General features: G+C 44.1%; 1 protein-coding gene across 1 annotated transcript; it reads right to left on the bottom strand.

Annotated features, from left to right (window-relative positions):
- Window positions 1-3,015: 3,015 nt before the first annotated feature.
- Window positions 3,016-13,732, bottom strand: LOC135209954 (microprocessor complex subunit DGCR8-like). Its single transcript, XM_064242683.1, has 4 exons — window positions 13,690-13,732; window positions 12,127-12,269; window positions 11,541-11,687; window positions 3,016-3,189 (listed from the first exon to the last, which is right to left on the bottom strand). The coding sequence occupies exons 1-4, from the start codon at window positions 13,730-13,732 to the stop codon at window positions 3,016-3,018; spliced, it is 507 nt and encodes a 168-aa protein (XP_064098753.1).
- Between the last annotated feature and the right edge of the window lie 2,508 nt (window positions 13,733-16,240).

The following is a 16,240-nucleotide window of genomic DNA, read 5'->3' as shown; positions in this document are numbered from 1 at the left end:
TCTCCGCCCCATCATCAGCCAGACACCTGCCCCCACGTATGGACTGGAACCAAGCGCCTTAATCAAATCTTGACGCCCTACGTACCAAGCCGATATAGCCTGCGCTCCTCTAAGGAATTCCTCGAAGAAATCCGAGACTCCCCAGGAACAGGCACTATCGCCTCCTTGGACGTAGAATCCCTTTTCACAAACGTTCCTGTCGACGAGACCATCAATATCATTATGGACCGCATCTACAGGGACCCCTCTACACCCCAGCTAAATATCCCAGAAGTATCCCTGCGGACACTTTCCTCGAGATATGTACGAAGAAGGCCCCTTTCTCCACACATAAAGGCCAGATGTTCCAGCAAAAAGACGGAGTCGCGATGGGTTCCCCTCTCGGTGTCCTATTCGCCAATTTTTATATGGGTACGGTGGAAGAGAGAGTTTTCTCCAATATAAGAAAACCCCGTAAATACGTAAGATATATTGACGATATCTTTGTACATGCCGAGAATGAGGAAGAGGTTGAAGCTGTCCGGCGCATGTTCCAGCAGTGCAGTTCGCTGAATTATAATGTCGAATTCAGCAACGAAGGCCAGCTCCCATTTCTCGACGTCCTCGTCTCCAAGAACGACGATGGTCTAAAAACTTTGGTATATACAAAGAAAACAAACTTAGGACTTTGCCTGAATGGTGACAGCGAATGTCCTGCACGGTTCAAGAACACCACAGTCAGGGCCTACATTCGAAGGGCCCTCACGCACTGTTCTTCCTGGCAGGACACTCACAAAGAGCTCGACCGGGTCACTCAGGTGCTCGTTAATAATGGGTATCCGAATCGACTCATTAATAAAGAAGTCCAAACAGCGTTGGATCGGTGGTATAGCGAGAGTGAGAGACCGCAGCCCCACCCCCATGAGAAGATCAAGCTGTTTCACAAAGCCAGAATGCACACACGTCACCGTGAGGACGAGGATGCATTGAGAAAAATCACCAGAGAGAATGTGACCTCCACCGAAGTCGACAAAGAACTCGAACTCGTGATTTATTACCAAAATCGATGTACCCGCAACCTTATCATGAAGAACAACCCCACCCCCCCAGCAAGAGACCTCTTGAAACAGTCGAATGTAGTCTACAAATTCTCATGCCCCGTCCGTGGATGTCCCGGCTCTTACGTTGGTATGACTTCTATGAAACTGTCCAAGAGGATTTCTTGCCACGCACAAGAAGGGGCAATTAAAAACCATACCATGACAGCATACCATCTCCCGCGACAGTATTATCAAGAATATTAAGATAATAGGGAGGGCTCCTGACCAGCGACGTTTGCGACTTCTCGAGGCACTCCTCATACAACAAGAGAAGCCCTCATTGAATACGACGCAGGAAGTGCTCTTCCTCCCCACCAACTTAAGGAGACCTATGTGCATAAATAATAGCACAAGTAATACCAGACCCAACGACACTCCCGATCAAAGAATACCAGATGTGACAAGCAGCCCAGCAGCCAAAGACAACGCGAGCCGTCGTGACACAACGCCCAGGGAAGTCATGTCCCAGCCTCGACGGTCAGCTAGGCTGCAACAGAGCAACCTTCAACGATGAGAAGCGTCTTGAAGAAAACTTCTTTCAACCAATAGCTGGAGCGCATTGCGCCACCAGCCAATGAAAACGCAGCTCGCGGTTGACCCCCTGCTGACCTGCCGCTATATATTGAGTAGATCTTGACAACACCTACAGTCTACTCCGACCCACTGCCGTGATCATGCTCGGATGATACCGAGAGAAACGTTGGCCACTAGATCGACTTATATTTTGATTTGTTCATTTACTGCGACAAATAAATAAATTTTAAGCAATATCCCCAAAATTGACTCCTCCTGATGAGTAATATTGGCGCAATACTCACCAGTTGTAGTAGCAGAGAGAAAACTATTATTAGAAAAATAGAGAAGACTATTTACAAGTTGAATGCAGCTGTTGCAGCAATATCTTTCAATAAAACTTGTTTGAAAGAGGGTCTCCTTCCAAAATAAATGAAATCGTTAGAATGAACGAATACCGCGTGCGCACGATAACGATGCTGGTACCGAGTGGCTGAGGCACGCTGCTACGTAGTAAGATGCATGATGGGAATGATGCTGACCAATAGGAGAGAAGGATCTCATGGCGGTGACTAGCATCAGGAACCAATGGGAGAGCAGGAGGATGGTGGTGAGTCTACTCAGTTGGCGGCGCTGAGTTTCAAAATTGTTATCAGTGGTCCGGGCAAATCTCGGACTTTCCAGCAACAACCTTTCGTATCTTGAAAAATTTTCGTATGTAGAGCCGTAAAATTTTTCATGTTAGCTTTCGTATCTCGAGTTTTTCGTAAGTTGAGCCTTTCGTATCTCGAGGTACTACTGTACCTATGCATATATTGTTTGATAAAAGGCGCCCATAAAATGTAGAAAATACAATATTTCAGAGACCAGTTGTCTCTCTCTTTAGGCAATTAATGAAGAGAGAGATAGCTGGTCTCTTTCTACATTTTGGCATTTTTACGTGCTCCTTTTATTAGATGGAATTCTGTTTTAACAGAATATATTTCACAGTCAAATGTATTCTTATTTGTTTAACGCTATTACTTGTTACATTTTAATCTTTGCATTTTATTAAGTTTTACTCCGCTACCCTCTTTATCTCTAGGGCATTAAATAAGGGGCACTGTAATGAAGAAAATATTCATATATTTTACCTTTCACTTTCCCTAGTTTTACTCTAATCCTTTTCATTTAACAGAAAAAAAAATAACTGGCAAGGTCCAGTAAGCAACAGAAGGGAATGTCAATATCTTGAGTGAAGCTTACTTGACTCACTACCTGGTTTAAAGTTCAAGTCTGCTCTCTTTTGTTTTTCCTTGACTGCTTTCCATCATTTTGGGTGACACCTATGTAATGTTTTTTTGTTTTTTAATAAATGTTTTAAAATTTCTTACCTTTTCAATCCCTTAATTTTTCCAAACCATCCCTTTACCTGGCATTACCTCTAAACTACATCATAAAGAACTGGATGTATTTCATAAGCAGCCAATATAGAAAGTGTTTTGAAAATGGCCAACAACCTACCTTCCAATGGAGTTAGTCCCAGGACACTTGAAAATGTTTTGTTTACCACATCATTGCTTGCTCCTGATTCTACTCCATGATTATCTCCTCCATCCTGAAATATAAAGAAAACAAAAGTCAAAACATAAAAAATGGATCTTTGTTTGGTAAACAAAGAGATCTTAGATGCTATGAAAAAGTGACATATTCTTCTGCATCACAAGCACTGGAATGTAGTAGTATTTAAAAACTCGGAAATTATAATATTCCAGAACTTGATATTTAATGGGTTAAGAAACTATATTATATCTCATTCATGGGCTCTTGCTTACCAAATCCTATAACTGTTATCTGCTTCCTTACTGAAGGGACCTGTTGTGAAAATGGCTACATAAGTTTTTCCTAAGTCTCTGATACTGGTAAATGTACGGACCGTTGTGAAGAAACTTGTCCTAATCCTCCGACTTTTTCAAATGAATATGTATATGTAATATTGCCTCAATATTAACCCACAATAACTAATTTAATTAGCAACAAAAAATATATAATTCAATGCATTTTGGCCATAAACAATTAAAAAAAGAGAACTCTGGTAGACATAAAATATATTAATTTAAAATGATATACAAAAGTGCAATTAAAAATTTGCTGTAGTGATGATTTATTACCACGGAGGAAATATATATTTTATTTCTCACACAAAAAGCATCAAAACAATGGGTTAGGATTCACAAGCTTAAGAAAATAATAGTTAATATTAGATTTAAACATATGTATATTATGATAGGTGTATTTGTACTATAGTAAAAAATAACAAATAAATACAAATAACAAACAATCAACCAAGAGCTCTGTCAACTTTCCACTAAAATCTTCCTCTTACTATATATTAAAGTCAGTCACTTCAGATTGTTTCAAAGCCTATCAAATTATAACAATGGTCCATCCTGAATTGGATTGTATTTTGAATGCAAAATGGCGAAGCATTTCAGTGTGACCAGAGTTATAACTAGGTCTTCCTTCCACCATCCCTTCCTAGGAAAATGACCTTTGGAATCATTATGAATGATGATTAAGGCACAGAAAAATTAAGAATGCAGTGGGCTAGCCATATGAATAGAAAAAATGTAATATGTTATTGTTAGTATACAATAAGGTTTTGTACATACTTACCTGGCAGATATATACTTAGCTATACGTCTCTGACGTCACGACAGAATTCAAAACTCGCGGCACACGCGACAGGTAGGTCAGGTGATCTACCTTACCCGCCGCTGGGTGGCGGATGTAAGAACCAATCTCCCTTTCCAGCCAGAATTTTTCCTTCCACCGGTCTCCTGAGGGGAGGCTGGGCGGGCCATCAATCGTATATATCTGCCAGGTAAGTATGTACAAAACCTTATTGTATACTAACAATAACATTTTTGTACATGAACTTTCCTGTCAGATATATACTTAGCTGATTGACACCCTTGGTGGAGGGAAAGAGACAGCAATATAAATATGGAAAAAAGGGGAAAACAACACTAGTTGTAGGATGTAAAAACAACCTTGGTTCTTACCTGTTTAGGCAGAAGACTTCGTAGTTACTGTCTATGAGTCTGCGTTGCCTTAAGAGCTTCAGCGAGGGCGTGACCTACAGCTGACAGACTCTTTGGGTCTATCAAAGGGATTTGGTTGTCCGCTTACTTGATAGAATCCGAGCAGGATCTGTCAACGGGGATTCGCCCACTTATATGACAGAACCTAACCACTATCATTGCAAGGAGCTCAAACATACACCGATCACCTAACCAATCTAATCATTGTTAGCACTACGAAATGAAAAACATGCCTACCCGCATGTTCTTTCAAACAACCAAAACTTACAACCTAACAAGGGGAAAAAATATATACTACTAAGGATATGTCTCAGCTCCCTGCCCCAGCACCGAATCCGCCGATACGTACGGGCCTAACCCGAAGCACTTTTCATACGTAATTTTGACGTCTCTCAGATAGTGGTTTGCAAAGACTGAGTTGCAACGCCAGAATGTTGCCTTCATAATACTCAGGGATATGTTTTTGTTAAAAGTCAATGACGTGGCAATAGCTCTTACCTCATGAGCTTTGACCTTAAGAACTTTGTATTGACTTTCCTCACATATCGCATGCGCTTCTTTCACCAGGCTTCTGATAAAGAAAGAAAGCGCATTCTTCGAAAGTGTCCTCCTTGGATCTCTTACAGAGCACCAAAGGTTGACATCATTGCCCTTAAGTTTTTTCTTTCTCTGTAGATAGAATTTCAAACTTCTTACTGGGCAAAGAGACCTCTCTGCTTCTCGCCTACTAATGCAGACAATCCTTGTACTTCAAAGCTCCTAGGCCAAGGATTTGAGGGGTTCTCGTTCTTGGCTAAGAACGAAGGAAGGAATGAACAGATAGCTGCATCTCCTCTGAATCCCACATTTCCTTTCTAGTGCATGGAGTTCACTAACCCTTTTTGCGGAAGCCAATGCCATGAGGAAAATTGTCTTCTTCGTGAGGTCTCTAAACGATGCAGACTGAGGCGGTTCGAACTTATTGGACCTCAGGTAACGTAGCACTACATCCAGATTCCAACTCGGAACCCTGGAGAAACCTTCTTGATGTTTCAAACGATCTTATTAGATCATGAAGGTCCTTATCTTCTGAAATGTTTAAGTTTCTGTGCCTAAACACTGCAGATAGCATGCTACGATAGCCTTTAATGGTTGATACCGCCAATCCACTTTCTTCCCTAAGGAAAAGTAAGAAGTCTGCTATTTGTGTCACAGAGGTACTGGAAGAGGAAAAGTGATGGTTCCTACACCATCGCCGAAAGACGTCCCACTTCGATTGGTAGACTCTAAGGGTAGAAGGCCTTCTTGCTGCTGCGATAGCCGTTGCAACTCTTGCCGAAAAGCCTCTCGTTCTGACCAAACTTTTGACAGTCTGAAGCCAGTCAGATCTAGAGCGGGGGGAGTTTTTGTGATACCTCTCGAAGTGGGGTTGTCTGAGCAGATCGATCCTCTGTGGTAATGTTCGGTCGAAGATCTACTAACCATTCCAGTACCTCTGTGAACCATACTTGTGCGGGCCAGAACGGGGCTACCAGCGTCATTCTTGCTGCCTCCGATTCTGCAAATTTCTTTAGAGTCTCTCCCAGTATCTTGAATGGAGGAAAAGCATACGTGTCTAGACCCTTCCAATCTAGTAGGAACGCGTCTATCGACACTGCCCTCGGGTCCGATATCGGAGAGCAGTAGTTGGCTATCCTCATATTCTTGGCTGTGGCGAAGAGGTCTATATGAGGTTTGCCCCAAAGCTTCCACAGGTCCTGGCAAACATCTTCGTGCAGAGTCCACTCTGCCGGCAGGACTTGATCTTTCCTGCTTAGGAGGTCTGCTCTGACGTTCTTTTCTCCCTGTACGAACCTGGTAAGGAGACAAATCTTCCTTTTTTCTGCCCAAAGCAGAAGTTCTTTTGCTGTCTCGTACAGGGAGAAAGAGTGAGTCCCCCCTTGCTTCCTGATGTAAGCCAGGGCCGTGGTGTTGTCCGAGTTGATCTGAACTGTTGAAGCTAGGACGTGGGGCTCGAAAGCTTTCAAAGCTAGCCAAACCGCCATCAGCTCCTTCTTGTTGATGTGCCAGGTCACCTGTTCCTTGTTCCAGGTGCCTGACACTTCTCTTGAGCCGAGCGTCGCTCCCCAACCTGTTTCCGAGGCGTCGGAATACAACACTTGGTTGGGGTTCGGAATGTGAAGGGACATCCCTTCTGCAAACTTGAGAGGGTTGGCCCACCAAGAGAGGTCCTTCTTGATTTCCTTTGAAATCTCGAAGGAGAACTCTAGGTTTTGTGAACGACACCTCCAGTTTCGATGGAGAAAGAACTGGAGAGGTCTGAGGTGCAACCTTCCTAGAGAAAGGAATTGCTCCAACGAGGAGAGTGTCCCCAACAAACTCATCCACTGCCTCGCTGTGCATACTTCTTTCTCTAGGAAGGCTTTGACTTTCTCTGACCCTCGTGCTATCCGTTCTGGAGACGGAAAAGCCCGAAAATCCAGAGAAGCCATCCGAATCCCCAGATAGATACGATCTTGACTGGGGATCAACTGAGACTTTTGAAAGTTCACCAAAAGTCCCAGAGAACTTGCCATGAAAAGGGTCTTTTGTAGGTCCTCCAAACATCTTTCCTGAGACTTGGCTCTGATCAGCCATCGTCCAAGTAAAGGGACACTCTGACTCCCTCCAAATGTAGCCATCTTGCTACATTTTTCATTAGGCCTGTAAAGACCTGAGGGGCTGTTGAAAGGCCGAAGCACAAGGCCCTGAACTGGAATATCCTTCCTCCCATCATGAACCTGAGGTATTTCCTTGACGAAGGATGGATAGGCACATGGAAGTAAGCGTCCTGAAGATCTAGGGACACCATCCAGTCCCCTGGCCGAAGGGCCGCCAACACTGAGGATGTCGTCTCCATGGTGAACTTCCTCTTTTCTACAAAGAAATTCAGGGCGCTTACATCCAGAACCGGTCTCCATCCTCCTGAGGCTTTTGGAACTAGAAAAAGGCGGTTGTAAAAAGCCGCTGAGCAAGGGTCGCTCACTAGCTCTATAGCCTCTTTCTCGAACATTTGTTCCACTGCTTGTGTTAAAGCAAGGCTCATGATGGGATCCCTGTACCTGGCCACCAACTCCCTCGGAGTCGTTGTCAACGGTGGTCTTTCCGTAAAAAGGAATCAGATATCCTTTCCTTATTATAGAGAGGGACCAGTTGTCCGCTCCTCTCTTTGTCCAGGCTTCCGAGAATCTTAGAAGTCTGGCACCTACTGGTGTTTGGAGGACTACTTCCCTACTTCTTAGCTCTGACAGAGCGTGAGAAGGATCTACCTCTCTTGAAAGGTCTATTTACCCCTCTCGGGATAGAGGCTCTAGAAGGGGGGGCCCCCTCGAAAGGGCTCTGTCCTAGCTGGAGTCTCCTTCTTAGTCTTCCGTCTGGAAGGAGGTCTTAGGCTTCCGTGCCGACTGTGCGAGCATGTCCTGAGTCGCCTTCGCAGAGATAGATCCTGATGTCCTGGATTATCTTCTTTGGAAAAAGCAGAGGTGAGAGCTGCGAATACAGGAGAGAGGCTCTTTGGGCATGCGAAACAGACTTCGTCAGAAAAAGAGCAGAAGACTGATCTCTTCTTAAGGATCCCTGCTCCAAAGAGGGAGGCTATTTCGCTCGATCCATCTCTAACTGCTTTGTCAATGCACGTTAGAACACTGTTTAGATCTTCTGGCGAAATAGCATCCGGGTTCTGAGTCTTCTTAGCCAAGACCCCCAAAGACCAGTCAAGGAAGTTGAAGACTTCCAAGACTCTAAAACATTCCCTTCAGCAGGTGGTCCAGCTCGTTCATAGCCCAGGTCGTTTTAGCCGACAAAAGAGCCGAGCGTCGTGCTGCATCCACCAGAGAAGAGAAGTCCGCATCCGCCGATGAAGGAAGACCCAGACCTAAGGGTTCTCCAGACTCGTACCAAAATCCGAGTCTGCCCGTAAGCTTGGAAGGAGGGAAAGAAAACACATTTTCCCTTTCCCCTCTTCCTTAGAAAGCAGCCAATCACCAACACCTCTCAAAGCCTTCTTCATTGAGATGGTTGGCTTCATCCTCACACAAGAGGAAACTTTCGTCTTCTTCGAAGTCGAGAATAAAGAGAGAGGAGACGGAGGAGCGACGGGAGTAAGGGAGTCTCCAAACTCTTGAAGAAGTAGATCTGTAAGGATCTTGTAGGACGAAACTGACGAGTCCTTCACCAAATCCTCTTCTGAAGGTTCAACTTCATCCACTGAAGAACCCTCCGCTTCTTTACGAGTGCAGTTAGCCTTCTCTAAAGAAATGCGCCTGTCCAGAGAGTGTCTAGTAGTAGACTGGCGCCTATCAGGGGAAGACAAAGTTTCTGGAGAGCTCCTCTCGAATGAGTCCTTCCTACTCTGATGAGTGCGTGCTCTTTGCTCCTTAATCCTACTCCTAGAATTCCGGGCTTCCAAGGGGGAGCGCCTGCTAGGAGATGAGAGCCTACTATGCTCAAGACGCTTCTCAGGATCCATGCGCCTGTTCAAAGGAGAGCGGCTGCCAGGCGAGCTGCGCCTACCATGAGGCGAACGCCTACTAGGCTCTTGGCGCCTACTTACAGGAGAGCGAAGGCCTGGAGAAGGTCGCTTACTAGGAGACCGGCGTCTACCATGCTCCACAAACTTCGCTCCCGACTTGTGTGTCTCTTCAAAAGGTAGTCTCCCAGAAGAGACATATCTTTCAGGCTCTACGCGCCTGTCCTGAATCGAGCGGCTAAAAGAAGAGCCGCGCTTATCAGGAGAAAAGCGCCTATCAGGAGAAAAGCGCCTATCCTCCGCACCACGCTTGGGAGCGGGAGAGCGTCTACTTGGGGAGTAGCGCCTACTAGGCTCAAGGCGCCTAACATAAGGCGAGATCCTGTCTCTTGACGAATCCATCAAAGAGTAGGCTCTCTTATCCGGAGAATGAAGGATCTTCGTAAAAGAGCGTGAGGACGAGGCTGTACGCTGCTTTAGACGAACGCCTACTAGTCGCTAGATCCCTTCCTACTGGAGAGATGTAGTCACCAGGAGAAAGCTTCTTGGGCGATTGACGCCTGGAAGACGACAAGCGCCTGCTGAGGGAAGAGCGCCTCCTTCCATCCGCTGATAAAGGAGAGAGAACCGACTCTGACTGAGACGGTAAAGACATGGTTGAAGGAATCCTAGACTTCGTTGACAGGGAGAGAGACGTCTTTCCGACGCGTTCCTCCTGCCAAGGAGCCCGCCAGTGCCGAAATCTGCGCTTGCAGTCCCGCAAGAATTCGAGCTGGAGATCTTGTAAAATCCTCCACCGGAGAAGAGGCTCGAAGCCTACTATGAGGCGAGAACTCCTGCTCCCTCCTGGGTTTCTTGATCTCTACTTCCGGCTCTTCTGGAAAAACTTCCGGGCTGGAAGGAAAGGAGCCAGGCGCCTTCCAGGCTCTCTTCAGCGGTCGTGAAGAATCCGAGGCGCTCCATCCTCTTCTAGGTGAAGGTGAGGAAGACGAAGAGAAGCATTGGCGCAATACCTCCTTCTTCGCGCGAACAAGGGCAGCCTGGGTACGAGCATCAGGATCTACCGAGGGGACGCCTGATCGGTTGGGGTTGTTCTCCCATAACCTTCCTGCGGCTTTTGACTTTCCTCCTCCACTAGGGACCTGGGAGTCTGGAAGAGGGTCTAGGCCTGGAAGCATTAAGGAGCCGATCAGACGCACCCTCCACTGCACTGGGGTCACTGCACAATTCACCTTCACTACTCTTACCTTGCAACGAACGAATCTTCTTTTCCATGCTAAGGATCGTGGCTCTCATGGTTGCCACTTCCGTAGTCGTATCCTTAGGTTCGATGCAGGGCGCAGGAGCTGAAACTGGAGAAGGTTCTAATGCTACAACAGGATTTTCTTCTACCTCGCTAATACGAGACTTACTAGAACTCCTAGAAGAAGCCTTCTCACCCTGTCTTTCTCTAACTTCCTCAAGTAGGAAGAAAGAGCCTCCCCCCCCATTCACCCTCATCCAACTTCTCACACTCATTACACGGGTTATCAAAAGAACATTCTTTACCTCTACATTTAAAGCAAACTGTGTGAGGATCTACCGTAGCTTTCGGTAGTCTCACCTTGCATTCATCCATAGCGCACACTCTAAACATAGAAGATTTCTTAACCTCTAACTCAGACATCTCGAAATCAAAGAAAAATCCAAATCAATATCCAAAAACAATCCACAAATGCGTATGCCAAGCCAACAAGATCAGGTACTTCACCGAAAGTCAGTCCAAATAAATCCACGGCAACGAGAAATGAATAAAGCTGTCAGGAGGTAACAACCACAGGTGTAGTCGTCACCGGCGACAGAAAAATTCTGGCTGGAAAGGGAGATTGGTTCTTACATCCGCCACCCAGCGGCGGGTAAGGTAGATCACCTGACCTACCTGTCGCGTGTGCCGCGAGTTTTGAATTCTGTCGTGACGTCAGAGACGTATAGCTAAGTATATATCTGACAGGAAAGTTCATGTACAAAAACATACTTTTAGGAAATAAAACATTCCTAAATTTACTTATCAATAAACTAAACAAAAGTGAAGAAGTGTTACGATTATAATCCCAGCTGGGAAGCAAGCAACTGGTAGAAAACATAAGCATTCCATATTCTCTATCCTTTGTTATGATGACTGCGCAAAACAAAAATAATCTGGACAGGGACAGACACCTTGGCAAAATTAAAGGACAGAAATAGGTTGAACATGGGGGAAGAGTCATGGAGATTATACCAGACCTGATAGATTCCTTCCACCCATTTGAGTGCCAGTATCAATCCATTTTAAAATAAAGTGAGAGGGTCTGTAATTTAATAATTTTTTATACCAAGAAAATAGGACTTTCATGCTCTTACCTTACTTAAATGTGTTGTTTTATCCAATCCACTGTCTCTTTTATCTTCACTAGTGCCTTCTCCATTTCCTTCTTTGCTCTGCAATTCTTCTCTAAGAGCTTTTAGATACTGAAGACAAGGAACCGCACTCAAAGGGATGTCATGTTTCTGTTGATAAAGAACAACTCCTAAGCTTTAGTAGGCTTTGGGTTGGCAAAGAAAAATTATTCAAAATCTGCCTCTATCTGCAATGTTTACTTAGCAGAAATTCAAATACCATTCATACAAAACTTTGCTTCTGTGACCTCTTTTTTTTCTTTTTCTTCAAGAATTAGAGCCAAAATGGGATGGGCAACCTACTGGAAAGAAAAGGGAGGTTTGCACATGGAAAATGCAAAAGATCTGCCTCTGAAAGGAAAGATGGATTATTTCATTTCTTATCTCATTTTTGTAAGGATATGTACATGGGTACTCATATGCCAACCCCTTTGATTATTGTGTTAAAAAAATCAAACAAACAGGGCATAAAAAAATTGATAATTAATTTTTTACATTAACACTACCACCACCTTCAGCAAAACAATTACAGTGAGACCAAAAAACTTACCCTAACACTGCCCTGCCCTAAAAAGTAGGGTTTTGACATTGTGCACACTCTTGACTGCTTGTGAAGATAGACAGGCATTCCAGAATTGTGAGTTACTTGAACCCACCCTTCAGGCAGAACCTCAAAATGGTTGTTTCCTTTCTCTGAAACAACAGGTACAGCTATATTTCATACACATCAAACTGCAAGAGTAACTTGTTAATAAATTCAACTGGTCCTGCATATCTGGCTAAATATCAAGCTCGGTAACAAACCTCCCTCATAAGGACGAAAACCTGCAAAATTTACATGCTCAACAGAATAGCATGCATAAAAGTACTGGACCATACACTGATGCTTAAAACACTTTAACCACTGAATAACTTCTAAAAAGCAATATTATTTTTAGGTTTGCTTGATAAGCAAAGATACATCACTTGGTAGTGGAAGCTTGAGAGGTTATCTAGTTAATTTACAATATCACCAAGCAGCATAATTTTTTCACCAAAGTTTTTTTTAAGCCTACAATGTAATATAGCACATACAAAATTACATTGAATTGTGGGGGTTGTAGGTGTGGATACAGAGATACTCAGACGACCCATTTAAACTCTCTCTCTCTCTCTCTCTCTCTCTCTCTCTCTCTCTCTCTCTCTCTCTCTCTCTCTCTCTCTCTCTCTCAGTACATTAAATATAATAAATGTACATTGCAATGCTACATAAATTGCAGACAACCACAACTCAACAACTCAATAGTGTTGAAGACTGTGTTGAGGAGGATGAGGGAGCAGACAAGGTGAAAAGGAACAGCTGATGAAAGCTACCAAAATGCAACGACGCTCAGTAGAAACATGGCTGACGTTTATCAATTATTTTTTTACAAATGTTCAAGGTAGCTGTTCACGATTTAGGAAATGTATTAAATCATCAAGATTACATATTTTAGTGAAAGTAAGATGACTAGACATATATTTTCATCAAAAATTTATGTAGTACCTATATCTGACAATAGCTATTACAATGAAATGATCAATAAATCATCATGACTGATGCATAACATCTTGATACTAGTTGCTTATTACATAGGTGATATATAAAAATCCCTTACACATTGGAAATAGAAGTTAAGATATATCTTAACTTGCATATCTTCTGACTTGAGACAATGTTTACTGAATACAGTGGACCCCCCCCCCCCCTTTGCAGTTCCAGATTCGCAGCTTCACCTATTCACAGTATACTTTTTCATAGAGAAATATTCACTAATTATTGTATTTTACCTATAATTTTTGTGACTCAATTAATATTTTGTGATAAAACTATTAAAATAGTACTTGGGTATAAGCTTTTTTATTTTTTGGGCATTTTAACTATCAAAATAGGCAGTTACAGGCAGTCCCCAGGTTACGGCAGGGGTTCCGTTCTTGAGACTCGTTGTAACCTGAAAATCATTGTAAGCCGGAAGATCGTCAAAAATCCTAAGAAAAATGATATTGTTATGATACAATAAAGTTTGTTCATACTTACCTGGCAGATATATATATAGCTGTATTCTCCGAAGTCCGACAGAATTTCAAAACTTACCCATTCCCACCACTGGGAGGCGGGTATCAGGAACCATTCCCATTTTCTATTCAGACTTTCTATTACCACTGTCTCCTGAGGGGAGGTGGGTGGGCACTTTGATTATATATATCTGCCAGGTAAGTATGAACAAACTTTATTGTATCATAACAATATCATTTTGTTCATGAAGCTTACCTGTCAAATATATATATAGCTGAATCCCACTTTTGGAGGTAGGGAGAGACAGAATAGGATTTTAGGAAACATACATGCAGATGATTGACATCTTGGTTCCATACCTGTTAGCATAGCTGACTTCGTGATTACTGTCACCCAAGTCGGCTTTTGCTTTACTAGAGTCTCCAGCACGGTAGTGACCTGTATAGCTGGTGAGTTCTAGATGATCTGTCAACGGGAGCGTGAACACAATGTGACTAGACCATATTGACCATACTATGAGGGCTAAGAAGTAATATATATATATCACCACCTGACCAACCTAGCCAAAGTTAAGGATGTTTAACTAAAGCTAAGAATTGAGAAGTCCGCCACTGGCGGCCGACCCAACAACTATAATTAACAGCTCTTCCTAACCATTTTCTACAGGATAGGATGAGTGGTACTTCTAGCCCCCAAGATTGTGTCAGCGGACACGTATGGCAGATCTCATATGTCGTCTTCACATCTCGCAGGTAGTGTGAAGCGAACAGAGTTGCTTCGCTAAAACACGGCACTCAGGATGTTACCGAGTGCCATGCTCTATTGAAATGCCTCTGAGGCCGCGCCCTCACCTCATGAGCATTCAGTTTAAAAGATTTCAAACCCTTGTCCAAACATGACGAATGAGCCTCTTTGTAAGAGCTCTTTAAAAAGTACGCCAGGGCATTCCTTGACATGAGCAAGTCTGGTCTTTTTACGGAACACCGCAGATTGTCCAAAGGACCTCGACTTCCTTTAGTTTTATCTAGATAAAACTTGAGAGCCCTGACAAGGCACAGGACTCTCTCTGGCTCTTGCCCAATAATTTGTGCCATCCCCTTGATATCCAAGTTTCTGGGCCAAGGGTTAGACAGGTTTTCATGCTTAGCCAAGAACGAAGGGCTTAGAGAACACACCGCATTGTCTCTAAAGCCAATATGTCTGCTGATGGCTTAAACCTCACTAACCCTCTTTGCCGTAGCTAGAGCGGTTAGAAAGATTAGCCTTTCTGGTCACGTGCTTCAAGTTTGCAGAAAGGAGAGGTTTGAAAGGCTTCGACATCAGGAACTTCCACACTAAGTCTAAGTTCCATGCCGGAAGCTTCGATTTAGACAGTTTCAAGATTTCAAAAGACCTCAAAGATCGTGAAGGGCTTTGTTCGACAGATCCAAACCTCTGAGTCCAAAGACCGTCGACAACATACTTCTGTATCTTCTAATAGTCGAGACTGCCAGCTTATCCACATTCCTCAGACGGAAAGGGAAGACGGCAATCTAACTCACAGAGGTCGAGGTGGAGGAACAGCCATTCTTCCTGCACCATCTCCAGAAAACGGCCCACTCCGATTGGTACACTACAAGAAAGGAAGCTCTTCTAGCCTTGGCAACTGTACTTGCCACTGATTTGAAAAGCCTCCGCTCTGGTCAACTTCTCGATAGTCTGAACACAGTCAGACTCAGAGCGGAGAGGTTTTGTAGTACCTCTCGAAGTGGGGCTGTAAAAGTAGATAGACTCTCTCGGGAAGGGTCCTTGGAAAGTGCGCTAGGAAGGACATGACCTCTGTGAACCAGTCGCTCGACGGCCAACATGGGGCGATCAGCGTCATCCTCGCTCCCTCTGACGCCGCAAATTATCTTATTACTTACTCCTAAGAGTTTGAATAGGGGAAAAGAAACTAAACATCCATCCCCGTCCAAACCCATAGGATGGCGTCTATTGTTACCGCTCCCGGATCGAGAAAAAAAGGGGAGCAGTCTAGAGGAAGCCTCTTCGTCTTCAACATTGCGAAGAGATCTATCAAAGGACGCCCCTAAAGTCTCCATAACTCTCGACATACTTCTAAGTGAAGAGTCCACTCGGACGTCGGTTGTTGCTACCGTCGATCGAGAAGATCCGCACGGACGTTCTGCAATCCTGTAACGAACCTGTTGAGGATTATTACGTTCCGTGCCTGTTCTCACCACAGGCTCTCTCTCGTTAACTCGAACAGGGACCGAGAGAGTGTTTCTCGATACTTCTTGCGATATGCGAGAGCTGTGGAATTGTCAGAGTTGATCTGGACCACTCGGTCAACAACTCGTTCTTAGAAGAACTGGAGAGCCAACCTCATTGCTTCCAATTCTTTGAGATTATGTGCCAGGACATCTGTTTCCCTCTCCAGATGCCTGGCACCTTCTCGCTATCACCTTAGGTGATCGTCGACCGACTGAGAAATGTTCAGAATCACTTCCATATCTTCAATGTTATTTCAGTTTTCCGGTAGGAAAAACTGGAGAGGTCTGAATTACAGTCTCTTCAGGGAAACAAACTTCTCCAGTGAGGAAATGGGCCCCAGCAGACTTATCCATTCCCTACAGAGCCTGTTTCCTTC

This window comes from Macrobrachium nipponense, chromosome 39 (assembly GCF_015104395.2).
Source record: "Macrobrachium nipponense isolate FS-2020 chromosome 39, ASM1510439v2, whole genome shotgun sequence".
In the NCBI taxonomy this organism is placed as follows: Eukaryota; Metazoa; Arthropoda; class Malacostraca; order Decapoda; family Palaemonidae; genus Macrobrachium; species Macrobrachium nipponense.
This window is presented reverse-complemented; position numbering and strand designations above follow the sequence as displayed.

Bases quoted from the DNA above. Each gene is read 5' to 3' on its own strand.
- LOC135209954 (XM_064242683.1), bottom strand. From the start codon at position 13,732: ATGGGAATGGTTCCTGATACCCGCCTCCCAGTGGTGGGAATGG. The intron at 12,270-13,689 runs GTAAGTTTTGAA...CTGTTGTTTCAG, and splicing joins CCTCCCAGTGGTGGGAATGG to AGAAAGGAAACAACCATTTT. The intron at 11,688-12,126 runs GTAAGTTTTTTG...CTTTATCAACAG, and splicing joins TAGGGCAGGGCAGTGTTAGG to AAACATGACATCCCTTTGAG.